The 23082-nt window shown below is 42.9% G+C and overlaps 7 protein-coding genes across 9 annotated transcripts; 5 read left to right on the top strand and 2 right to left on the bottom strand.

The window, feature by feature from the left end:
• Positions 1–66: 66 nt before the first annotated feature.
• LOC6585663 (ras GTPase-activating protein 1) lies at positions 67–7849 on the top strand. Of its 2 annotated transcripts, XM_032732822.2 has the most exons (9): positions 67–419; positions 2113–2278; positions 3899–4012; positions 4097–4169; positions 4448–4857; positions 5187–6036; positions 6229–7135; positions 7196–7346; positions 7409–7849. In XM_032732822.2, the coding sequence occupies exons 2-9, from the start codon at positions 2194–2196 to the stop codon at positions 7555–7557; spliced, it is 2739 nt and encodes a 912-aa protein (XP_032588713.1). In that variant the 5' UTR covers positions 67–419; positions 2113–2193; the 3' UTR covers positions 7558–7849. The 2 variants fall into 2 exon arrangements, with proteins under 2 accessions (XP_032588713.1, XP_002011291.1); XM_002011255.4 differs by lacking the exon at positions 67–419 and having other exon boundaries at positions 1845–2278.
• A 1055-nt stretch (positions 7850–8904) lies between these two features.
• LOC6585662 (beta-lactamase-like protein 2 homolog) lies at positions 8905–10190 on the top strand. Of its 2 annotated transcripts, none has more exons than XM_015160981.3 (4): positions 8905–9122; positions 9176–9348; positions 9422–9655; positions 9715–10190. In XM_015160981.3, the coding sequence occupies exons 1-4, from the start codon at positions 9004–9006 to the stop codon at positions 10095–10097; spliced, it is 909 nt and encodes a 302-aa protein (XP_015016467.1). In that variant the 5' UTR covers positions 8905–9003; the 3' UTR covers positions 10098–10190. The 2 variants fall into 2 exon arrangements, with proteins under 2 accessions (XP_015016467.1, XP_002011290.1); XM_002011254.4 differs by having other exon boundaries at positions 9437–9655.
• Positions 10191–10342: 152 nt separating this feature from the next.
• On the bottom strand, positions 10343–13544 carry LOC6585661 (pre-rRNA 2'-O-ribose RNA methyltransferase FTSJ3). Its single transcript, XM_002011253.4, has 2 exons — positions 11552–13544; positions 10343–11017 (listed from the first exon to the last, which is right to left on the bottom strand). Exons 1-2 carry the CDS (start codon positions 13431–13433, stop codon positions 10419–10421), a joined length of 2481 nt encoding a protein of 826 aa, XP_002011289.1. The 5' UTR covers positions 13434–13544; the 3' UTR covers positions 10343–10418.
• A 260-nt stretch (positions 13545–13804) lies between these two features.
• On the top strand, positions 13805–15373 carry LOC6585660 (39S ribosomal protein L3, mitochondrial). Its single transcript, XM_002011252.4, has 4 exons — positions 13805–13945; positions 14011–14113; positions 14172–14716; positions 14788–15373. Exons 1-4 carry the CDS (start codon positions 13908–13910, stop codon positions 15209–15211), a joined length of 1110 nt encoding a protein of 369 aa, XP_002011288.1. The 5' UTR covers positions 13805–13907; the 3' UTR covers positions 15212–15373.
• Positions 15374–16095: 722 nt separating this feature from the next.
• On the top strand, positions 16096–17871 carry LOC26528506 (tigger transposable element-derived protein 4). Its single transcript, XM_015160980.3, has 2 exons — positions 16096–16714; positions 16769–17871. The coding sequence occupies exons 1-2, from the start codon at positions 16159–16161 to the stop codon at positions 17749–17751; spliced, it is 1539 nt and encodes a 512-aa protein (XP_015016466.1). The 5' UTR covers positions 16096–16158; the 3' UTR covers positions 17752–17871.
• A 342-nt stretch (positions 17872–18213) lies between these two features.
• LOC6585659 (solute carrier family 25 member 46) lies at positions 18214–20824 on the bottom strand. Its single transcript, XM_002011251.4, has 5 exons — positions 20388–20824; positions 20204–20323; positions 19989–20137; positions 19581–19920; positions 18214–19517 (listed from the first exon to the last, which is right to left on the bottom strand). The coding sequence occupies exons 1-5, from the start codon at positions 20420–20422 to the stop codon at positions 18725–18727; spliced, it is 1437 nt and encodes a 478-aa protein (XP_002011287.1). The 5' UTR covers positions 20423–20824; the 3' UTR covers positions 18214–18724.
• A 155-nt stretch (positions 20825–20979) lies between these two features.
• LOC6585658 (N-glycosylase/DNA lyase) lies at positions 20980–22882 on the top strand. Its single transcript, XM_002011250.4, has 4 exons — positions 20980–21162; positions 21216–21533; positions 21614–22103; positions 22314–22882. Exons 1-4 carry the CDS (start codon positions 21071–21073, stop codon positions 22386–22388), a joined length of 975 nt encoding a protein of 324 aa, XP_002011286.1. The 5' UTR covers positions 20980–21070; the 3' UTR covers positions 22389–22882.
• The last annotated feature ends 200 nt before the right edge of the window (positions 22883–23082 follow it).

Below are 23082 nucleotides of genomic sequence, written 5' to 3' on the forward strand. Positions count from 1 at the left end.
AAATGGTGGAAGTATCGTCAAGTGCTCAATCGATATTTCGATATGCCATGATATCAACATCCCCAATGTGTGTGTGCGCCGCAAAACAAAACGCGTATTGTACGGGTACGGTGCGGGCACACAGCAACGGCGAACCCCCAAAATATTTCTAAATTGGCTGTGCTTTCCCAAAACGACGATTCGGTGAATTAATTTGCCAAATAAATATAACAAGAAATACCGTATTGGAAATGTCCTGAATAGTGCTGATCGTGTTTTTTGTTTTCATTGTGTTAGTGTGCAACTCCCGTGTGTCTGTGTGTATCGTCGTCTCGTGTATGGTGCTAAAATTTACACATACCCACCTACACACACTCATACACAACATACAACACACAGGCGCGCACATATCTACAATACATACATAAGACGTATACATTGTAAGTGTAGAAAATTTCTGCTGCTTTCTTTTGTTGCCTTATTCGTTTGCATTGCCCCCAGCCAGTCTGCCTTAGGTGTATGTGTATGTGTGTGCGTGTCGCATATTGTCCGTATATTTGAAAAGGGGTGGCCATACCCCAGAGGGTGGAGTCCAAAATTTGAGTACGTATATTGCTTAGTTTTTTTTCTCATCTTCGAGTGGTCAACCAAACACATACAACACTCATACATACATACGCTTCGTTAAATTGAAACGCTAACGGTATTTACCGTTAAATAGCCACCTATTGTACAGCAATTAGGATGAACGAGTGCTTAAAATAAACAAATATCTCGAAAAAAAGAAACAATTCGATTATTTTGCCTGCCGTCTAAAACTGAAAACTCAATTCATTGTTTCTCGGCTGTTTCTGAACTCTTGATTGTGGTTTGGGGGTGGGGGTTGTATGAGCTTGTGTGTATGTGCTCAGCGCTCGTTGTCAGACGGCAAAACGGAAACGAGAAATTTTCATTCAACGTTTTTCTTGGTTCCATTTGATTTTTATTGTGCCATTGCTCCTTGTATGTAGATGCATATATACTGTGTGTATGTGTGTGTCTGCATATGCAGCATTGAGTTGTACTTTCTCGTTCAATTGAATTGGTTGAAACGTTCGTGTATATAATGAACTAATGTGTTATTCAAGCAATATCGCTAATTTTCTCATTTATATAAGTTCCATTGGCTTTAAACTCATTTACTCATTATTGATTATAATCTTACCAAAAGAGTTTTCATAGCAAAACAAAAATAATTGATTTGTATACACATATATCTGTGATCTAATTCAATTGATCAGCTTAACTAGTTGCAATGAACCAAAGTCCGAACGAGACGGCACAGCTCCAATGCAGCATATACATACACATACACATCGACACTGCATGCATGTAAGTGCGCGACAATGGCGAGACGGCGCTCTCTCTGCTTACATGCTTTTGCCGGCTCTGCGCTCTCTTGGAGACATACACAGACACACGCACACACAGGCAAGACAATCTAACTCGCATGCTGATAAATGCGACAGTCATGCATATTGCATTTTGTTTATAACAAATTGCTTGTATATTCTATTCATTCATTTACGCCACCCACACGGCCATACATACACATACACACGAACACAGGCAAAGACTTGACTGCTTTCACAGACGCATGCACAGTCAGACATACATATATACATACATACCATATACATGCGCTCTCACTAACTCAAGCTTTCTCTCTCTCTATCTGTCTCTCTTTCTTTTTGGCTTTTGTCGCCTGCGTCTATTTTGCATTATTATTACAGCGCGACGCATCACCGGCATAACAACAAAAACAGCAGCAACAGCAATAATTACTATTATTATTGTGAGTTGGGCGCAGCGTGCGCTGCTGCTGCTGCACAGCGCCACAGCCAAAACAAAGCAACAACAACGTACATACATACATACACACGCTCACACACAATACTCGCATACAAAACATCTGCACAGCTGCTTACGCACATAGATAAACAGCATAAAGTACATAAGCGCATACGCATATTTGCATTTGCATAAAAAGTAACCAAAAAATACCAAAACACACACATACATCCATACATACAACAAAAATACCAATCAATGGCAGATCTAATGCGTTTGGGTAATGTGGACGTTGTCATACAGAAAGATAAACTCGGCTCGCCAACGGGCGGCTCCGATGACGGCAACCTAGCGGCATTGGGCGGTATAACGGGTCTCGGCGCCATGATGGCCGCTGGTGGCATTGATTTGAACGATCTGGCACAGGAATTGGATCAGGATGAATTCGATGGACCGCATATGCTGAATGGTGAGTGTTGAACACATAAATATGCAGGTACATACATACATAAATAAGTACATCAAATGAATCAGTGCCCTTTGTATGCACTCTAGTATTTTATAGAACCGGTTCGCAAGACGAACTTGTGGCTGTTCGCTGCCCCCTAATTGTAAACATATGGCAACATGCATACAAATTTATATTAATGTATATGTACGTACGTATGCATGCATGGATAGCTTGCCTGCCTTTAAGCAAACACACACACACAAATGCGGTTAAGTATGTGTGTGTTTACATTAGGTGAATCATCAGCTGTTTGTAAGCGCAGCCTTGTGACTGACTCTAGGCTGCCAAGGTGCAATGGACGGGCTACCGTCTGTTTGAAGCGCGCGTGCCAATGCGTCATGCGGCACAAATTCAAAAACAAAAGAGAAAATAAAGCCAAAGCTTTGGCAATTATTGCGTCTGCGTAGCTGTTTGTGAGTCATGCGCTTAAGTCGTTCTCTGCCCACTCTCTCTCTCGCTCTCTGCCTTTCTTTCACCTACAATTGATCGCTGACAACCTTGCCAGCTCTTGCTCTCGCCCTCTCTCTCTCACATCTCTTTTAACAACATGCGTGACCTTTAGCAGAATGTGTATGTGTGTGCGTGTGCGCTTATCGCATTTCATTTGACAAACGATAAATACGTTATTGATCGCTGTCAAAATTTTTTCTATGGCATGTTGCCAGCTGTATTGAGTAAGAGTACATATACAGCAAGTGCAGCCACAAACATACACAGACATATATATATACATATATATATACATGTATGTGTGTGCGCTTATCGCATTTCATTTGACAAACGATAAATACGTTTGTTGACAATTGATCGTTGTCAACATTTTTTTTATGGCATGTTGCCAGCTGTATAGAGTAAGAGTACATATACAGCAAGTGCAGCCACAAGCATATATGTATATATACATATATATATATATATGTAAGCATATATATGGGTATGTCTGTGTATGTTTGTGGTCAATACAGCTGGCAGACAACGATCAATTGTCAACAAACGTATTTATCGTTTGTCAAATGAAATGCGATAAGCGCACACGCACACGCACACACACACACACACACACACACACACACACACACACACACACACACACATATATACATGCCAGCCCATTGCAGCTATCGCCTCATATCGATAATAAATATTGCATTCCATAAGGTCAGCTGGTTGTGGCATCGAGTGTGTGCATATGAGAATTTGTGTAGCAATGGCTGCACATTGATATCGATAATTATCGATGTGCTTAAATACATGATTTCTAAGCAAAAGAGATGTTTTTATAATGAGTTTATTGATAATGGCAATATATAAAATTGTTATTGAATTTCCTTGTCATAAATCGTGTTTATTAATTATGCACGTGTGTTATCGATACATGGTTATCCACTTAAACAGAAATACATATAGTAAACTTATCTACGGCAACTTAAATTTGCTCAAGCTAGGGTATTTCGTTTTGACCATCTGGCAAGAAAACGATGTCCCATTCTTTGTGTTTTGTTTTTGTTTCTGTTTCGTCGCTTGCGTGTTGTGCAATGCTGTTAATTTGGCACATTTTTCAACATTATTTGCTTGCAGGCGAACGTCCGGCGATAATTGCTCCGCCGGAGAGTGAATGGTATCATGGACGATTGGATCGCTATTCGGCGGAGGCACGTCTGCGTGGCAGCGGCAAACTGGGCAGTTATCTGGGTGAGTATACCTTATATACATAGATATTATCTCTCATCCATGCATCTACATGTTCTAATGCTCGGTTTCTATTCTCATTCACAGTACGCGAAAGTGATCGCAAGCCTGGTTCCTATGTGCTCAGTTATTGTGGACGCACAGGCATTAATCATTTTCGGTAAGTTTGCACCCTGTGTGCATGCTATACTAAACTCTTTGAGATTTAGCTTCTATAGTCATTCAATTTGAGCTTAGTGTACAAACAAGTATTGATAGCTCAATGTGTAGTCTTCAATAGTTCAATTTATCGATAACTTTAAATGAATTTTCTTGGCTACTTTGTGAACGTTGACTATATTTGCAAGCCAAAGATAATATACGCATATATATATCTACAGTCATATCGATAACTATCGATAATATTTTTAACTTGACCTTTTCTCCTGATCCTTGCAGCATTACGGCCGTCTGCGGAGACTTTTACATTGGCGGACGTCAGTTCATTTCGCTAAGCGATCTCGTTGGGTATTATACGTCGTGCAGTGATCTGCTGAAGCGCGAACGTCTGGTCATACCCGTTGCACCGCCGGAGCCAGTGAATGATAAGAAACGCGTGGTTGCCATCTTGCCGTACACGAAAATGCCGGAAACGGATGAGCTGAGCTTTCAGAAGGGCGACATCTTCTTCGTGCACAATGACATGGGCGATGGCTGGCTGTGGGTGACGGCCCATCGCACTGGGGAGCAGGGCATGATCTTTCGTGAGCTGGTCGACGATCTGGACGTATCTATCGATCCCAATACCGTCTTTCCCTGGTTCCATCCAAATTGCACCAAAAACGAGGCCGTCGATATGCTGGTCAAGGGTGAGTAGACAATAATATGAGTCGATAACAAAGCAAGTCACACTTGGAACGTCATTTAAATTCATTTTGGTAGTATCAAGTCAATCCTAGCAACTAGTCAGTTGTATTAAAGTTAAACAGACGAAATTCGAGTCTTCGCTAACTTTCTCTCATATCTTTTGAAAGTAGCGATTGCAAAATACATTTTTTATTCGATAAATAAACAAGGCCCAGAATAATTGAAAGGTGAATTCGCTTTACGAACTTAAGAGAGAGAGGCAATAAATGTGTTATATAAGTGTGTTATCGATAGATTTCACTAACTGTTATTCTTGCTCTCCATCTTGCAGCTGGTCCTGGCAGTTTTCTGGTGCGACCCAGCGACAATTCGCCCGGGGACTATTCGCTCTTCTTTCACATCAACAATCAGATACAGAGATTTCGCATCGAGAAGAAGGGCGTACGCTATCTAATGGGCGGTCGAACGTTCGAATGCCTCGATGCTGTGATTAATCGCTATCGCAAGGAGCAAATTGTCGAGGGGCACTCACTCAACCATCCCGTCGTCAATGGCAGCCAGCCCGAGTTCAACCAACAGTACGTGGTGGAGAAAGCGGCCGAGAAGATCTATGCCACGCTGCGTGAGTGTCGCGATCAGATTGGCCTGAAGAAGATCAAGGGCATCAAGCATCACGGGCATCTCAACAAGAAGTCGGACAAGACGACCAAGTGGAAGCAGCTGTACTTTGCGCTGATCAACGACGGCACCGAGACGCAGCTCTGCTTCTATGACAATCCAAAAAAGACTAAACCAAAAGGCCTCATCGATTTATCGTGCGCCTATCTATATCAGTGCCATGACTCGCTCTGGGAGCGACCCTACTGCTTCCAGATCGTGGAGCGAGCCCTGCCCTGCCTGGCCACCGTCACCTATCTGTGCGCCCCCAGCCAGGAGAGCTATGTGGAGTGGATCAATGCTCTGAAGGCCCAGTGCGATTCGCAGCTGAGTCGCGCCCAGAAGAAGGTCTCGCGTCTGCGTGAGCTGCGTTGCCTCAACTTGCATGTGCTGGAGGCGCATCGATTGCCATTCAAACTCGTGCCACATCCCTATTGCAGTATTTCCCTGAATCAGGTCAAGGTTGGCAAGACCAGGGTCAAGATAGCGCCCGAGCCCGTCTGGGAGGAGGAGTTTGTGCTTGAGTAAGTGTGTCGCTCACTTTTGCATGGGATTTTCCCATACTTCTGTTTCAATTCCACCGTTCCGTGTCCGTTTGCTGCTCTGATTCTGATTCCTACTGCAACATTCTCAGAGTTTTATAGATATAGATAAAACATATTCCCCTATATCATAATATTTACAGCGTTCTATTCCATTTCGTTTCATGCTTTTAGCGATGTTCCGCCAGACGTTGTCTCCCTGACAATTACCGTCGTCTCGCGCGGCAAACGTGGCAAGGACTCGGAGGTGGCCGAGCTAACGATCGACTTGGCCAGCCTGAAGAACGGCCAGGAGACCGAGGACTGGTACAAGCTGACGGGCATGACGCCGATGGGCGAGTGGGGCTCGCTGCGCTTGCGCATGCGCTATCTGGACGATCTGATAATGCCGTGCGAGGAGTACAGCCCGCTGCAGCAGCTCCTGCTCGAGCCGGAGCTGCATGCTGTGAAGGCGCTGGCCGAGCTCTGTCACAACGATCGCGTGCCGTTGGCCACGGCGCTGTTGCGCGTGTTTCGGCACGAGAAGCGCGAAACGGAATTGATACGCATCCTCTGCCAGGCGGAAGTGGCCCGGGAGAACGAGACAACGACCCTGTTCCGCGGTGCATCGCTGGCGACGACCCTCATGGACTTGTACATGCGCACCGAGTGCAGCGGCTTCCTGCAGTCGGCCGTCAGCGAGACGGTGCAGCGCATTCTCGAGAGCAAGCAGTCGGCCGAGCTGAATCCAACCAAGATGGATGTCAACGACGACGCGTGCACCAACGCCGAATTCCTCTTGCAGATACTCGACCTGGTCACCCAGTCGATATTCACGTCGCCGGACGCTTGTCCGCGCAACGTGCGCTACATCTGCAACTGCTTGCAGAAGGCGGTCGTGGCCAAGTGGCCGACGGAGCGTTTGGTGCGCACGCGCGTCGTATCCGGTTTTATATTCCTGCGTCTGCTCTGTCCCTCGCTGCTCAATCCACGGCAATTCGGCTTGGTCAGCGAGACGCCGCCGACGGCGGCAACCCGATCCCTGATCATGGTGGCCAAATGCTTGCAGAATCTCGCAAATCTAATCGAATTTGGCGGCAAGGTAGGTCCAATGGGCTGACAATCTAGACGCATCGACTAATCCATTTCTATGCTCTTCCAGGAACAATATATGGAGGTGGTGAATCCATTTATACTCAAGAACAAGGAGCGGATGATTGTGTTCTTGGATCAGTTATCGCAAGTCACCGATCCGAATCCGCCGTTTGTTATGTTTAGCGAGCAGAATACTAATCACAATGTACAGGATACGGGTGAGCCAGATACGCACTTATCGATATTTATCGGTAGTTATATGCTGTTGTTTTCTTCATAGGTCGCGAATTAGCCACATTGCATCACATTTGCGTTTCGTATTTGCCGGAATTGCAGGAACTATCGCATATAATATCGATCAAAAAGCTGGTGACCGTCACCGATATGTTATCGAAGCACAAATTGAAATACCGCGAGATGATCAGCTAAGATGATGACCGATACGCCCAACAGTCAGTTTATATATATACAAATATATATATAGTATATACATTTTTATATAGATATTTACACATATAGTTGAAAACCATCACCCTCCCTCCCCCACCCCTCTCCAACAAGGAAAATCGAAAAGAAATTGGAATCATCAATCATTATCTAGTGCATATTGTGAGAATAGTTCCAATAGTTTAGTCAAGCTTTTCTCGCTCCATTCATTGGGTTGTTTTACTTTCATATTTTGTTCTTCCTCTGATTTTATGTTCTCTTCCACATATTAATATATATATATATATAGCAGGCATCATATATATTTATATAGGATCGTATCTTTTTTATTTTTATATATATACAATATTAAGAAAGGCAGCAAATGAAAAAGAAGGAAATGAAATAATATTAGTAATTAGCCAGGTCAAAAAATGTGTTCAACAAAAAACATTTTTTTTTTTGTTTTTCGCAAAAAGAAAAACAAAACAAACACACAAAAGACAAAACAAAACAAAACACGCGTGGCCATTAATACATAACAAAAGCTAAATTTAAATTTAAAAGAAATGAATCCAAAAAGTAATGCAATATTCTATAAAAGCGAAACGAAACGAAAACCTTAATTTTTAGCTTAAATATATATGCATAATATATTATTATTATTAATGAATGCAAAACTCAATTATTCTCTCTCTCAACTATATCTCGATTTATGTATTACTTTATATTATGTAAATTAGAAACTCGAAATGCATTTTCAACTAACTTTTACTTTCGTATTTTGTATCTGTTTATTTTTTTTTTTAAAGTCTTAACTTGTATGCAGGCACAATTTGTTTTTCTCTCTATCTCTATCCCTCGCTCTTTGTTTTGGCCATATATCTATATATATATCTCTCTCTATTAAAAAATTTAAGCAATGATATTAACAAGCAAAAACATAGTTGAACTCTTTTTAAGTTCATAATTTTTGTAATTTGTAAACGCATCAAAATGAAGAAAAGCAAAACAAAAAGCAACAAAAAAAAACAAAAAACAAAAAATAGTTATCTATATATATACATGTATAGTATGTATACAGCATCTGCATCCTAGTCAAAAGAACAGCAAACAAAACAAAAATAAAAAAACTTACGAAAAATAATAAAAACAAGTCAAAATCAATAGTGTTTATTCTTATCTTATAAAGGGCAAAAGTCTCTTACACAAGGCATATTGAAATTTGAAATTTATTTTAAAATCAATATATATGGCGCACATATCGATAACAAATAACGCAAGCGCGAAGTGCAAGTGATAGTACAGAAGAACTTGGCGTCAAGCATCGATAGAAAATTCAGTCAATTGTCGCATCACTATTGCGGAGCAGCTGATCGACGATAACGTTTGCACTTGGTTTATTTACGTGCTTAAGAGTCAACGGCTTATATTAAATTATACAATATAATGGCACTAATACCGCCGGTAACACGCCTTAGCGCCTCCATAATACGCATTCTCGGCTGCAATCCCAGTCCGATGACGCTGCAAGGAACAAACACCTATTTACTGGGCAATGGCAAAAAGTGCGATTTGAATTTTCTGTCCGATCCAAAGTTCAATTTTTTTCTCTTCTCAGGCGAATTCTTATTGATACCGGTGATGAAGATGTACCGCAGTATATAGATCATTTAAAGGGTGTGCTGCGGGAGGAGCAGGCAACAATCAGCAAAATTATCCTCACGCACTGGCACCACGATCATGTGGGCGGGGTCAAGGACATTGTGGGCAACAAGCAACTGGCGGACAAAGGTGCGAAACATCTGCATAGTCGATGCTATTTTATTTAAATGCGTGTGTCCTTGTGCGTTTTTATTAACTGTAGTGCCCATCAATGCAGATTGTGAGGTGTACAAGTTTCCGCGCAGTCTGGAGGACTCGAGCGATGATTCCTGCAAGGAAATACCCGCTCACATATCTGTGCAGCAGCTCAAGGATAATCAGGAGCTGTCCGTCGCTGGTGCCAAAGTGCGCATAGTGCACACACCTGGCCATACAACGGATCACGTTGTGCTGACCATGGACGATGGCACACTCTTCAGCGGCGACTGCATACTGGGTGAGTGAGAGATCTGCATCCTCCAGGGTCTCCACTGAAATGTGTTGTATGCTTCGCAGGCGAGGGTACCGCCGTCTTCGAGGACCTCTTCGACTATATGCAGAGCCTGCAGAAGATACTGAATATCGCACCATCCATCATATATCCCGCTCACGGCAATATCATACCAGATCCCGTTGAGAAGATTCAATTTTATATCAATCATCGCAATCAGCGTGAAGAGCAGATTCTGAACTTCTTCAGCCAACGGCCGGGCAAGGCGTGGCAGGCTCTGGATGTGGTCAAGGTCGTCTATAAGGAGACACCCGAGCAACTCTGGCCAGCTGCTGCCTACAATGTCAGCCATCACCTGAGCAAGCTGCTCAAGGAGCACAAGCTGAGGCTCAACGGCGAGCAGAGTGGCGAGAAGTTGTACGAGTACCAGCCTAACAGTGCGCTCTGAGCTGCACTTAACAGTACTGTTAACCTAACATTATGTATCTACTATATTTTGTATATATGTTGATCTGTTAATTATATATGAATGAAAATGTAATTATGTATATTTTTTTTTTATATTTTCCTTGGTCACTCCTGTAGTCATTAGAGTAGATCGAGATGAATCCTGATTCAACAGCTGTTAATAACATTGGACACTTCGATACGTTGCTTAACAGCATGTTAGGCAAATGAATATTATATGTCACATATTATTCCACTAGTTCCTATTTATTCTATACATTAGCATTTACATAAAGCCGACTATGAGCTAAGTTTCCACTAACTAGCGCTTGCCCTTGCCCTTGCCTTTGCCACCTTTGCTGCCCTTCTCGCGCCGCTTCTTGGCCACAATGGAGCGCTTGTCCTTCTTTTCGCGCGGATCGACGACACGATAGCGTCCCTTGACGCCAGGTGGACGGCGTGCACGACGCGAGGCTGTGTGCTTCTTGGCCACCACATAGGTGATCTCCTTCTTCTTCTCCTGCGCCTTCTTGTAGATCTTCTTCAGCTGCTTGGCCTTCTCCTGGGAGGTGGCGTCCGCATTCTCCATGATCTTTTCGGCCATCTTTTTGGCCTTCGCCAGGCGCTTGGTGGCGCGACGCTTCTTGCGCGCCTTCGCCTCCATCACCTTCTTGATGGGTCGCACATTCAGCTCCTGCACCTTCCGTTGGTACTCCTCCGTCAGCTCCTTGGGCACCGGGTGCGGCTTCGTCATATGCTCGGCCTCATCCTGCACAAACCAAGCGGGCAAGTTCTCATCATTGAACGCATAACGATTCCAGGCAGCATCCACCAATTCGCGTCGCGTCTTCTTGCCACGCACGAGCAGAGCACCCAGAGCCAGTTCCTCCTCGGACAGGCGAATTTTCTTTGCCTTTGGTGCTAGAAACGGGAATTGAAGAATGGATAAGTTAGTATATAATCCATGAATGAATTTAAAGATGCATTTTTATCTCTATGTCGCTTTACCTTCATCAGATACATATATGATGTCCTATCTAGGATCTAGGAGCTCCCTTGTTACACCCGCTGTCTGGACATATTTAACGGTATGTCTGCCTTTATAGTACATTATTTTTAAGCGTATATTATATCTCTTTATCTTTATATAAAACATTTCAATCACTCTCAATTTTCGTCGAGTTGTTAATCATTGATATGGCTATCTCTTTCCCTTCTTTAGCATAGCTACCATTATATCTCTGTCCCTTTCTTTTCTATTTTCTGAACTTTCATAATCATAGTCTACAGACAGAAATCATTCGCATTTTAATCTTTGCCTTTACAATCGTCCCACCTTTTTATCTCTCTCTCTCTCTCTATCTATGGGATTTCTATCTGCTCTGACAGCTACATCTTTACTTTATGCATTTACCATTTTTATTTTTATTTTCTAGTCCAAGTCTCTCATCTCACCTTTAGCCATGTCTCCCGCCACATTATCCTCATCCACTTCCTGCTCCGAGTCCGAGTCAGATGACTCCGAACTGCTCTCCTCCTTCTGCACATCGTGCCTGGCACGCCGTTTGGCCTTTTTGCCAAGGGCTAGGGTGCCGGCATCTCCATCCGTGGACGGGCGGTTCTCGCCGAGGACAGCGACTCCTTTGGCCTTGTACGCCTTGGCCAGATTATCCAAGTCAAAGTTCTCCTCATCGTCGTCGTCCTCGTTGCCAATATTCTGCAGAGTGTCCTTTTCATACCAGAGAGCGACACGCTGTTGGCGCCGCGTGTCCTTGTCCCGGAAATCCCCCGACTTGATTAAGGGATGCTCGGTTCGCTGTTTCTTCTTCTTGCCTTTTGTATTGGACGACGCGTGATCCTCATCGTCGTTGTCGCTGAGTCCGAGTCCCTGCTGATCGTAGTCGCTGTCGCTGTCCTCATCTTGGCTCAGCTCCGGCTCGTCCTCGTTCTCGTAGTTGGCATCGTCGTCCATGCGTTTGTCATCCTTGTCGTATTTCTTGTATTTGGGCAATTTGGGATGCTCGACGGGCTCGCCCTCCACATCGAAATCGGGCTGAACGTCAAGCATGTTGTTCAGCTCGCTAATGCTGTCGATGCCCTTTAGATCGAAGATCTCCTGCTCGCCTTCTTCGACTGGACCATCATCGCCCTTGATGACCATGTTGAGGTTCATCTTTTCGTGGAGTTTCGCCTTCGCCTTGAGCGTCTTCTTGCGTTTGCGCTTCAGCTCCTTTTGCTCCTCCTCGGCGAGGGTTTCAATTTGTTGCTGCAGCTCGGCATCCTCCATATCTTCGACCTGCTCTTGGGTCAAAGGAGCTGGCTGCTTGTCTGTCTCTGGCTCCTCGATGACGCCTTCTGGTTCCGTTTTGAACAGCTCCTCCTTGATGTGTTTCCACCAGAGCAGCAGGCCCTTGATGTCCTTGCGACCGAGCACCTTCAGATCCTTGCAGCACTCTAAGATCTCGGTCGTCGTCCTCTTGTGCTTGGCGATGCGCTCATCATCGATGCGAATGGAGCCGATGCCCTGGAGGGCAGCCAACGCATTCTCCGCCTTCATGAACTCCGAGGCAGCCAGATCGTTGCGCAGGGCAATGTCTTGCTCCGTGTAGCCCTCGGCCTTGACGCGCTTCTGTTTCTCTGGATGCAGCAGACTATTCTTCTGTTTGCCTTCCAGGTCCAGCTCCTCGAACACATATTTTGCATCCAACAAACGGGGATCGATGCGATCCGGTGCCAAGTAGCCCTGGCAGACGACGAAGATTTCGGCGGACTCTTTACGCGAGGCACTGGGCTTGGTGGCGTGCACTTTCTTGAAGAGCTGCTTGAGTACCCAGAGCAGCGCATTGTAATCCTTAGAGCGGAAAACCTTCGTTACAAACCAACCGCCGCCACGGAGGAACTGCGTGCCCAGCTTTAGGGCATTCAATGTGAGACAGATCTGCTGGTATGCATCGTAGAGCCAATTGCGTCCAACATTTGGCGCACCATCGTGCAGCACTACATCAGCTTTCCACGACTGCAGCTCCTTTGTCAGGGACTGGCGGCATTTCTCTGTGGTAATGTCCTCGACGAGGCCAATGCAGCCGGCAATTGGACGTATTGGGAATAGATCGACGCCGATGACAATGCTGGAGACAGGCATATTCTGTTTGGCCACCTGCATCCAGCCGCCAGGTGCGGCGCACAGATCGATGCATACCTGCGACTGTTGTAGGAAACCAAATTTGCGATTCAATTGGATGAGCTTGAAGGCGGCACGTGAGCGGAAGCCAGTCTCTTTGGCCAACTGGTAGAATTTATCTTTACGCGTCTTTCCTACTTTTGTTTTCTTGCCCATTTTGTTGCTGTTGTCAACGAAAACTCAACCGAAAATGGAAAAAGAAACAGAACACGCCGCAGTAGCGCGTTGCACGTGTTTAAAGTTTTTTGGAAGGGTGCCTGCGTTGCCAGATGATCGCAATGCGGCCACATAAAAAACAAGCTATCGATATACATAGCATCGTTAGTTGCTCACTGGAAAATATTATAATAGGAAACAACAAAATATTGAATCATTTAAATACGCAAGATTAATACTCGATTAATACACGAAGAATAATCAAATCATATTTATAATTGAAAATGGAGCACCTAAAACTCTTGATAAATTGAACTGGCTTCTACTTCTGGCAGCACTCTGTTCATTTATTGCTCATACCTATCGATACCTTTTGCTGTTTGGCTACTCATCACTAAGCTCGAACCGTGTGCCGCATAATTGTTATTTATGTATTTAAGTTGAATTTTTGTATTAAAAAATTATATAATTAACATGCTGCGCACTGTTCTAAGCGATTTGGCACGCCTACGGTATATAAAAATCATAATATATTCCTAGATGTCTTATATATATTAGTTTTCTCTGATAAAAACAGGCTGAACGGATCCGTCTGCTCTGTTACACAAGTCCGCGAGAAGGGACACCTGAATCGGCCGCGTTTAAGGAATCCCTATTGGTTTATACGACAACAGCGCTCAGTAAGCCATCTAATCTAATTTAGTCGACAACTGGTTAACTAATGTCAACTCCTTACAGCAAACGGATGATCAAGTGACTGGCGAAAATCGCAGTTTCATCAAAGAAGTGATCCATGATACCTACGGCACTCCGGCTTTAATTAAAGGCGTACAAACCTACGAACAGAAGCAGTTGATCAAAACGAATGAGTTGCCTGTACCTACCGAGCCTTGGACACCGGCCGTTCGTCGTTGCGGGGTGATTGCTCGTAAGATTGGCCAATATCCGCTTTGGCTGAAGAATGGAGAACGCATTCGTACTACGCTCCTGCAGGTGGTGGACAACCATGTGATTAAATATATACCCCCAGAGGAATATAAGCCCACACAGAGGCCCAATGTACATAACTTGAATCGCTATGGCTGCGTCTTGGTTGGAGCGGAGAGCACAAATCCTGCCCAGCTGACCAAAGAGTATTGTGGAATCTTTCGCGATTCAGGCGTGATGCCCACCAAGAATCTAGCCCGTTTCATAGTTTCGCCCCAGGCGGCTCTAGCGCCTGGTACACCACTGAACGTGGGACACTTCCGCGTGGGCGAATTTGTCGATGTCCGCGGCAAGACGTGAGTGACGAGAGGAGAGAAGTGTCAGAGAAGAGTGTCATGTTGCTTATTCTAACCCGCATTCTTTGCAGTGTGTATCATGGATTCCAGGGCGTGGTCAAGCGACATGGATTCAAGGGCATGCCCGCCTCGCATGGTGTGACAAAGACGCATCGCCGTCCCGGCAACATTGGCGGCGGTGGCGAAAAGGGACGCGTCTGGCCGGGCACCAAGCTGCCCGGTCACATGGGCAACCGTTGGCGCATCAGCAAAGGTCTGCGCATCTGGCGCATCAATACCAAATACAATGTGATGTGGGTGCAGGGCAGCGCAGTGCCTGGCTCCACAAACGGCCTGGTCTACATCTACGATACGATCCTGCCATTGCGCAAGCCCCAAGCTGCGCTGCCTATGCCCACGCTCTATGAGCAGCCAGAGGATGAGGCGCCCGACGACATTTGGTATGAGCAAGTGCATAATTTCAAGGACGAGTCCATCACCTATAAGCCGGAGTAAATCGCAATTAGCTTTAATATTCAGTTCCCATCTTTCTTTCTGTTATGCCTTACATTGTATAGAGCTCTGTGCAAAGTATCCTAGATAAAGTTATGTAAACTAAACAAATCGAGTTTGTTGTTTATGATTGATTCTAGGAATAAAGCTAGTTTATAATATTGATATTCGAAGTTTGTATTCGGAATTGAAATGGAAATGTAAAATACGCGTATGTGCATGCCTATTAGAGATCTATTAACATATATAGCTTCCTCGTATAGATCAACTCAGTTCCTTATACTCTCGTTCATGAAATACTGAAGAGTATATTGGTTTTGTGTATCTGGTGCCCTTTCTGTGTTGAAAATTGTATTTAAATTTCAATTTTATATTATCTTTATATACAGTGGAATCATGTTATAACAACTCCGCTCATAATGTCCGTCCGGTTATCGCGACGGTGATTCGATGTCTTAGTCGGTTCTCATAGTGAGAGAAAGAAAGAAAGTGCACTGCTGACATCATTTTCATTTCTAGTTTTTTTCAGTTCCTTCCATGTCAAATTTAATGCGCACATGAATATCAAATCAAAGATAATGCTCGTTAATATGATCATTAAGTTCAAATTCGATACTACAGCAGAAATATTATCGAGGGCGCAATTCAATATTTTCGATATTTTGAGTGCAAGAATTTGATGCTATCGATAGTATTGTTTTTTTTTTTTTTAAATCTTTTTTACTACATTTTTTGAGATTGAGGTAGCTTTTACTCAAAAATTACAAAATAAAATGTAAAATAAGAACATTTTAACATATATGCGAATATACGCGTGATTTTCCAATCGCGTATGACTATCGATATGTGTGATTTGTCTATAGTTTACGACTATCGATAGGGGTAAACAACTATCGTGGCGCTGAAGTTTCCCAGCTCTAAACGACACTTGGGAATTAGAAAAATGTAAAATGGCTTTAAAACGAAAGTGTTTCACCGTTGAAGAAAAAATGCAAATAATTCGCCGCCTGGAAGCCGGTGAACGCAACGTAGCCCTGGCCAAGGAATTCTGCGTGTGCCACACAACAATTGCCACAATAAAAAAGAATAAGGAACAAATTAAAGCTTTGTTTAATAGTAATGTCCTAAAATCAAAACGTGTCAGAGCGTCGACACAAGATCAAGTCGACAAGGCATTGTTCCAGTGGTTTAAAATGCAACGCAGTCGAGGAATCTCATTAAACGGTCCACTGCTTCAGCAAAAAGCGAATTTTTTCGCTAAACAATTTAAGATTAAAGACTTCAATTGTTCTGGTAGCTGGATAAGCCGCTTTAAGGTGCGGCATAATATCCTCTCCGGCACAGCCAGCACAGAATCTTTGCCTGATACAAAATGCGATGCAAAAGAGTGGGTAACGCAGATTTGGCCTGCACTACGCAAGGATTTCAGTGATGATGACATTTTTAGTGCCAACGAAACTGGACTGCTCTACAAATTAACTCCAGACAAAACGTTGAATATGAAAGGTGGGAAGCGCGATCATATTGAAAAGATCTGTTTATTGAAATTTCAATTTATAGGTGAAAAGTGCACTGGCGGGGAGCTATCCAAGGAAAGGATTACCTTGCTTCTTGCAGCCAATATGAGTGGCACTCTAAAAAGGAAATTATTGGTTATTGGAACATCCAAGCGATCTAAGTCCTTCAGAAATGTTCAGTCTTTGCCTGTTGGCTACTATAGTAATCGCCAGGCATGGATGACGTCTGAAATTTTTACTAGTTGGGTACGCGATTGGAATGCTGAGCTTAAACAGCAGGAAAAGAAGATATTGCTATTAATTGATGATTGTCCAGCCCATCCCATCATAAGTTATCTAACGAATATCACGCTAGTCTTCCTGCCACCAAGTACAAATACGAAATCAATATTACAACCGATGGATCAAGGTATAATCCGCGTGATCAAATCCACTTATCGCAAGAATCTTATACTCAAAATAATCAGCGATATGGAAAACAGCATCGATGAAAATTACCCGAAAATTAGCATTCTAGATGCCATTTTAATGCTAAATGATGCATGGCAACAACTCTCGCCAGAGACAATTGCGAAATGTTTTAGGCAGTCTGGGCTTGCCAAAACTAAGTTAGATGTTCCACGCGATGATATTGAAATCGAAGATGACATTCCTCTATCGGTTTGGGCCACAGCTCTAAGAATTCAGCTGCCGATTTCAAAGGAAGTGCTGGATGAATATGTTCTCATTGACAATGGGTTGGCGATTTGTGGGGAACCTTCTGAAGACAATATTGTTAAAAATATATTAGACGACGATCAGGATAGCGACGACAGCGTCGAAGATCAATGTGAAGATGTGACAGCACCTAGCGTTTCGGAGGCATTTCAAGCTGCAGAAGTTCTGAGTAGATTTGTTCATTCCAATTGTAGTGACGAGATCTTAACGCACAGCATGTCTCGTTTAAATAATGTCGTGCGCAACTATTTTTATATATCAAAAACTGCTGCTAAACAATCAAAAATTAAAGAGTATTTAGTTAATTGAAAAGAAGAGAGAGAATATTGAAATAAAAATCGTAAAGTCGTCGGTCCCTTGAGCGTCGTTATAGGTGGACTCCACTGTATATACTTTATGGGGTGTACATATGTTATATACGCTCTCAGATTCGCATTTTCAATGGGTTCCAGATATAAAAAATGACTGATTATTATTAATCCGATAGTTCTGGTCCCAATACAAACTTGGAAGGTTGTAGCGTATTCCGGATATAACGTCGGTTTAACCGGATTCTACTGCATTTCATTTAAATTGTTTAGAATAATATATTTTACAAATAACTTATTTTTGTATTTATATATCTCAATTGTTTTATTTATTAATTTGTTAATTCATTTATTTTATATTTTAGTTTTTAATATTTTTATACATATAATTTTACCTAATTATAAACTCAACACATTTTTATTTTATTTTTATTGTGTCTGAACACTTCAAAGATTTGTTAAATTTATTTAAATTTTAGTTATAATTTTTTTTTCCGTTTAAATATTTTTTTTAATGATCTAATTACACAATTTCAGACTAGCTTACGTGAAACAATTGATCAGTTCTCAATAAATAACATGCTTGGCTAAAACTTTAAGCTGTTTGATTGAAACATGAAAAAAATAAAATATAATATGGATTTTCTAATATAATTTCCTTTCATTTACAAATACACATATATATGATGCATATCTATATATATATATATATATATGTATATATACACATAAAGGAAACAAGACTCGTGGAAGTTATCACAGCAAAACGAAATAGAATTAAAAGAAAAAAAATATATGAAGATATATCTAACTCTCTTATGGAAAACACCTTACAGACTTAGATAAAGATATAAAGAGAGAGCCGAGAGAGCTTCCACACGAAATTTTGAAAATACATATATATATATATATATATACGTATATATATGGGTGTGTGTGTGTCTGTAGAACACGTAACCAAAAGCTAAAGCTAATCAATCGAGCGAGTTCTGCCCTACGCTATGAACATCCAGTTCGGTGCTTGAGATGCTTGGCGATATGGTTGTTGAATTATTTGAATTGTTACCGCCGACCAGCACTGCGGACGCCCGATCCAAATTGTAATACTGTACAATGCGAGCGGGCGGGCGGTTCGATATGCATTCCGTGATCTTGCAGACGACCCACTTGGTCAGCTTGATGACGGCCACGTGCGCAGCGAACTGGAGAACGACAGCACCGAAGCCCTTGTAGAGGCCAGCCACACCCTCGGTTAGAATCGTGGTGCGGTAGCAATCGATGGCGCCTTGGTAGTTCGTCAGAATGGGAACCACAGCATAGCCATTATCCAGATTATCGATGATGGTGCGTGTGCCCTGCAGCTGCAGGCGGTGCAGGATCGTTTCGAAGGGAAAGAACAGCATCTCGGTGGTGAGCATCGATATCAAGTTGGCATAGATCTCGGCGTTTTGATGCTCCAGCGTATCGTCGCGATGCTTGGCACCGCGCTGCTCCTGCTTCATCGTCAGGCGTCGCCGCATGATACGCGACGAAACGCCGCGTATAACCAGGCCAAATAGATATTTGGTAATGCCCATTGTAACGCTGGGTCCAATCAAGGCCCAGGCGGGCAGCATGCGTCCCTTTTGCGGCGAGCTCCAGTAGAAGAGGCGCAGGCTGCCCTCGCGAAAAACATCGAGCAGGCCAGGCTTCTCGCTGGCGATATCACTTTGAACAGTCTCCACCAAGGAGGCGGCATAGAAGGGCACAACCAGGCCGATGCTAATGCTGCAGACAGAATCAGAATTAGGATGAGTTTAGTCCATGATGCGCTGCTCCAAGGACACTTGCCTCTTCAGCAGTAGGTGCTGTCCGAAACGCTTGAGTGTCGTCCGGCTATCCACATCCTTTGGCCAGCTGGTGAACTTGCTAATTACATCGTCTATGGCCAGAGTCATGCCGCGCACAAGCAAACAACTGCCCAGGCCCTTCCACAGGGTGGTGACACCTTGGCGCCGGTGCAGATGCATAATGCTCGGCATCAGTTGAAACGGATGCAAGTGATAGCGCTTCGATGCATTATAAACTTGACACTGGCGGCGCAGAACAATAAATGGATGGCTCAATAGATTCTCAGTAACCAATGAGACCCATTGGACGCCAAAGACTAAATATTTACGCAGCGACGCCTCTAAAGAAAGCAGGAATCAGAATTATATATCATATATACATGACATGCATGCAAGCGTTGTAGCTCACCCTCGTCCTGGCTATCTAAGTATTTGTCCAGCGCCTTGGACTGTTTCTCTATCGAAAGATCTCGATCAGAATTCAAGTATTTTATATGCGATACGGCATGCTGATCCGCATTTATGTTGTCGACAATGGCCTTATCGCGATCCTCCAAACTATAATGATATTGATATAGATGTGTGCTTATTAAATTTATAAAGTCCAAGGCGCGGGTGGGTTACCTGTTAACCAGCTGGATGCCGGGATCGCCTATGAGCTGCGGCATCCTGTCCATCATCTGCTGGTATGACTCTGCTTGTGGATGGATCTGTTCGCCGTAAGCACGATTTGCTGCCGCATACCTGATTATCAATATTGTTAGTGTTTTGGCTTCGAGAGATTCGCATTTGCGGAATTCTTACTCACATTTGGTTTGTGTAATTGTTGATGCTGCCTGACATAATATTGTGTGTACGTGTGTGTGTGTTTTCCTCTTAGTAAATGTTTAATGTCTCGCCAAGTTCCCTGCTATCACTGTTACTGCTTCTGCTGCTGCTGCCACTCTACTTACTTTCTGTTTCTTTAGATTTGTAAATACTAAATAACTTCAATTTCCATGTAGCCCGTGTAAGCATTGAAACTAGAGATGGAAGCGTGCACCCAACACCCAACTCGCTAGCGGGCAGCAGACAATCCGTGAGCAAGAAGGAGAAGACTATTTAAATGGAAAACACTTTTTGTTTAATATGAGCATGTCAGAATAATATATATGTAAATATATAATATGTCTGATATGTTTGCTACGACTGAAGTATGCTTGACAGATAAGGAGAAGTGAACATTATAGGACGGAAAGATGTTATGTTTCAAATCAAATATCGATATATGCACACACATCCACCACGAACAAAATTGCGTGCAATACTTTTCGCATTTCAATGTCACTAGACGGTGGTTGGCGGCATCAGCTGTTTGGGTCCAAAGTTTTGAATATCGATATGTGCACTCTCGCTTACCACAAATGCCGAAGCACGTTATCGATTTTTAGCGGCATTTAAAACAGCTGTTCTTGCAATTTTTGCATTTCAATTTGTAATTTAAATGCGAAAATGACAAAAGCTATTAAAAGTAGTGGCAAAATATGTTTAAAAGCTAAAGTCTGTGATCTGGAGCGCACTCTACTAGGCGGTCAAAGCTTTCGGTGCGTATGAAAACCAGTTGAATATGTAATAATTTATAAAAATTGTATTTTAGCTGGCGCAAATTATGTTCAGAGCCGGAAGTCAAATATTGCGGCGTTGCTTTGAATACCTATTGGGAGCTGACGCCCGAAAAGGACCATATTGCCTATGACGCTCACGTCGCAGACAATACTGCAGCAAAAATTAATTTCACTGCCTTGCTGAGCGATTATTTGCGCGCTGATTTCGATTTGGAGTTGCAGCAAAAAAATTGGATGCAGGCAGATGAGAATTTTAAGAAATTTGTTGGCCAACCAGTGCGAATATTGGCCCAAGAGCCGCTGGAGAACATTATCTGCTTTATGTGCAGCCAAAATAATAATATAAAGCGGTAAGCCTGTCTATTTATACTGAGTTATAGTTTTTGTTGTGAATATTTCTCATACATCTAATATTGAGTTGTTTTTTTAGTATTTCATCGATGGTTCAGTGGCTTTGTTCAACTTATGGCAATAAAATTGGACACTTTAATGGCCAGGATGAGTTCAGCTTTCCCACGCTGAAAGACCTGCAAGGCGGACGCACCTGCAGCCAGCTGGACGCTGAGTTGCGTGCGGCTAAATTTGGCTATCGAGCTAAGTTTATAGCCCGTTCGCTGACGGAGATCGAAAAGCTTGGTGGATTGGATTGGTTTGAGCAATTGCGGCGTATGCCCTATGCGGAGGCACGAGAAGCTTTGGTACAGCTGCCCGGCATTGGCTACAAGGTAGCCGATTGCATATGCCTCATGTCGCTGAATCATCTGCAATCGGTGCCCGTTGATACCCACATCTTTAAGCTGGCCCAGCGGCACTATCTGCCCCATTTGGCCAGCCAGAAGAGCGTCACTAGCAAGATCTATGAAGAGATTGCTCAACACTTTCAGCAGCTGCATGGACAGTACGCAGGTTGGGCGCAAGCGGTAGGTATATCCACAAAGATATGGATAACCAAGTTGCAGTCGGTCATAGCCGACTTGTTATATGCTCGTTCACAATCCAATAACAGCTGAGATGTACATATAAAGAGCTCCAAAACCAGCTCTGAGCAAGTATACTCTATTTTTCATAGTGAACGAGCATAGCCAATATATATATAAATATGATAATGATATATAATATCTCGATTTTAGGTTCTCTTCTGTGCGGATCTGCCACAATTTCAGCCTAAGCTGGAGCCCAGTGCGGCTAAGAAGCGCAAAAAGTAGTATCTTTGTACATATAATAGATGTATGTATATAATCTATAACTATAGCGAAACGTGTTTGTCCTTCAGATAAAAGTTATTTTAAGCCTAAATCCTCCCTGTGTATAATATAACTTTCGTAGCTTCTATAATCCTGAGTCGAAATCATTTTGTCAAGTTTTTTGTTAGAAAATTATTAATATGCAAAATGTAATTCCTAGATATGGATCTCTGGAACAGAGCTACCCTCAATGCTGCATAAAGCTTGTAAGTAGTGTGCCTCATATTGTTATATAGAGAAGTCATAACCGTTTGTATATAATCATATCTAAAAGTTTATAAGGCCTTATAAGGATTATTAAGATTAAAGATATAGAATAATTTAGATACTATTTAATATGTGACAGAATTGAATTGAGTATATAATTTTAGCTTAAGTGTAGTCGTAGGATCAATACGATAAGTTTTCTTCATAATCATTTATGGACTAATATTAAAGCTAGGTTTGTTGGTAAACTTTTGGCAATTAATGATATGGATGATGTTACCTGCGGGGATGGTAATGAATATTCTTAGTCAGAGCATTTTTTGCTTCACTTAAATGTTTAGCTTTGTGTAACTGAAGCTGAAAATTGAGCTCACATAAAACATTTCAACGTCATCCAACACAAACAAGCTTCAAAAAAGCCCGACAAAACTGCACAGGTTCGCCCACT

This window comes from Drosophila mojavensis, unplaced genomic scaffold, assembly GCF_018153725.1.
Source record: "Drosophila mojavensis isolate 15081-1352.22 unplaced genomic scaffold, ASM1815372v1 contig_136, whole genome shotgun sequence".
NCBI lineage: Eukaryota > Metazoa > Arthropoda > Insecta > Diptera > Drosophilidae > Drosophila > Drosophila mojavensis.

Bases quoted from the DNA above. Each gene is read 5' to 3' on its own strand.
- LOC6585663 (XM_002011255.4), top strand. From the start codon at position 2,068: ATGGCAGATCTAATGCGTTTGGGTAATGTGGACGTTGTCATACAGAAA. The intron at 4,858-5,186 runs GTGAGTAGACAA...TCCATCTTGCAG, and splicing joins CGTCGATATGCTGGTCAAGG to CTGGTCCTGGCAGTTTTCTG. The intron at 7,136-7,195 runs GTAGGTCCAATG...ATGCTCTTCCAG, and splicing joins TAATCGAATTTGGCGGCAAG to GAACAATATATGGAGGTGGT.
- LOC6585662 (XM_015160981.3), top strand. From the start codon at position 9,004: ATGGCACTAATACCGCCGGTAACACGCCTTAGCGCCTCCATAATACGC. The intron at 9,123-9,175 runs GTGCGATTTGAA...TTCTCTTCTCAG, and splicing joins TTACTGGGCAATGGCAAAAA to GCGAATTCTTATTGATACCG. The intron at 9,656-9,714 runs GTGAGTGAGAGA...TATGCTTCGCAG, and splicing joins CAGCGGCGACTGCATACTGG to GCGAGGGTACCGCCGTCTTC.
- LOC6585661 (XM_002011253.4), bottom strand. From the start codon at position 13,433: ATGGGCAAGAAAACAAAAGTAGGAAAGACGCGTAAAGATAAATTCTAC. The intron at 11,018-11,551 runs GTGAGATGAGAG...TCCCGTTTCTAG, and splicing joins GGCGGGAGACATGGCTAAAG to CACCAAAGGCAAAGAAAATT.
- LOC6585660 (XM_002011252.4), top strand. From the start codon at position 13,908: ATGCTGCGCACTGTTCTAAGCGATTTGGCACGCCTACG. The intron at 13,946-14,010 runs GTATATAAAAAT...TGATAAAAACAG, and splicing joins AGCGATTTGGCACGCCTACG to GCTGAACGGATCCGTCTGCT. The intron at 14,114-14,171 runs GTAAGCCATCTA...AACTCCTTACAG, and splicing joins TTATACGACAACAGCGCTCA to CAAACGGATGATCAAGTGAC.
- LOC26528506 (XM_015160980.3), top strand. From the start codon at position 16,159: ATGGCTTTAAAACGAAAGTGTTTCACCGTTGAAGAAAAAATGCAAATA. The intron at 16,715-16,768 runs GTGGGAAGCGCG...TTCAATTTATAG, and splicing joins CAAAACGTTGAATATGAAAG to GTGAAAAGTGCACTGGCGGG.
- LOC6585659 (XM_002011251.4), bottom strand. From the start codon at position 20,422: ATGTCAGGCAGCATCAACAATTACACAAACCAAAT. The intron at 19,921-19,988 runs GTGAGCTACAAC...TGCTTTCTTTAG, and splicing joins CTTAGATAGCCAGGACGAGG to AGGCGTCGCTGCGTAAATAT. The intron at 19,518-19,580 runs GCAAGTGTCCTT...TTCTGTCTGCAG, and splicing joins CAGCACCTACTGCTGAAGAG to CATTAGCATCGGCCTGGTTG.
- LOC6585658 (XM_002011250.4), top strand. From the start codon at position 21,071: ATGACAAAAGCTATTAAAAGTAGTGGCAAAATATGTTTAAAAGCTAAA. The intron at 21,534-21,613 runs GTAAGCCTGTCT...TTGTTTTTTTAG, and splicing joins CAAAATAATAATATAAAGCG to TATTTCATCGATGGTTCAGT. The intron at 22,104-22,313 runs GTAGGTATATCC...TCTCGATTTTAG, and splicing joins ACGCAGGTTGGGCGCAAGCG to GTTCTCTTCTGTGCGGATCT.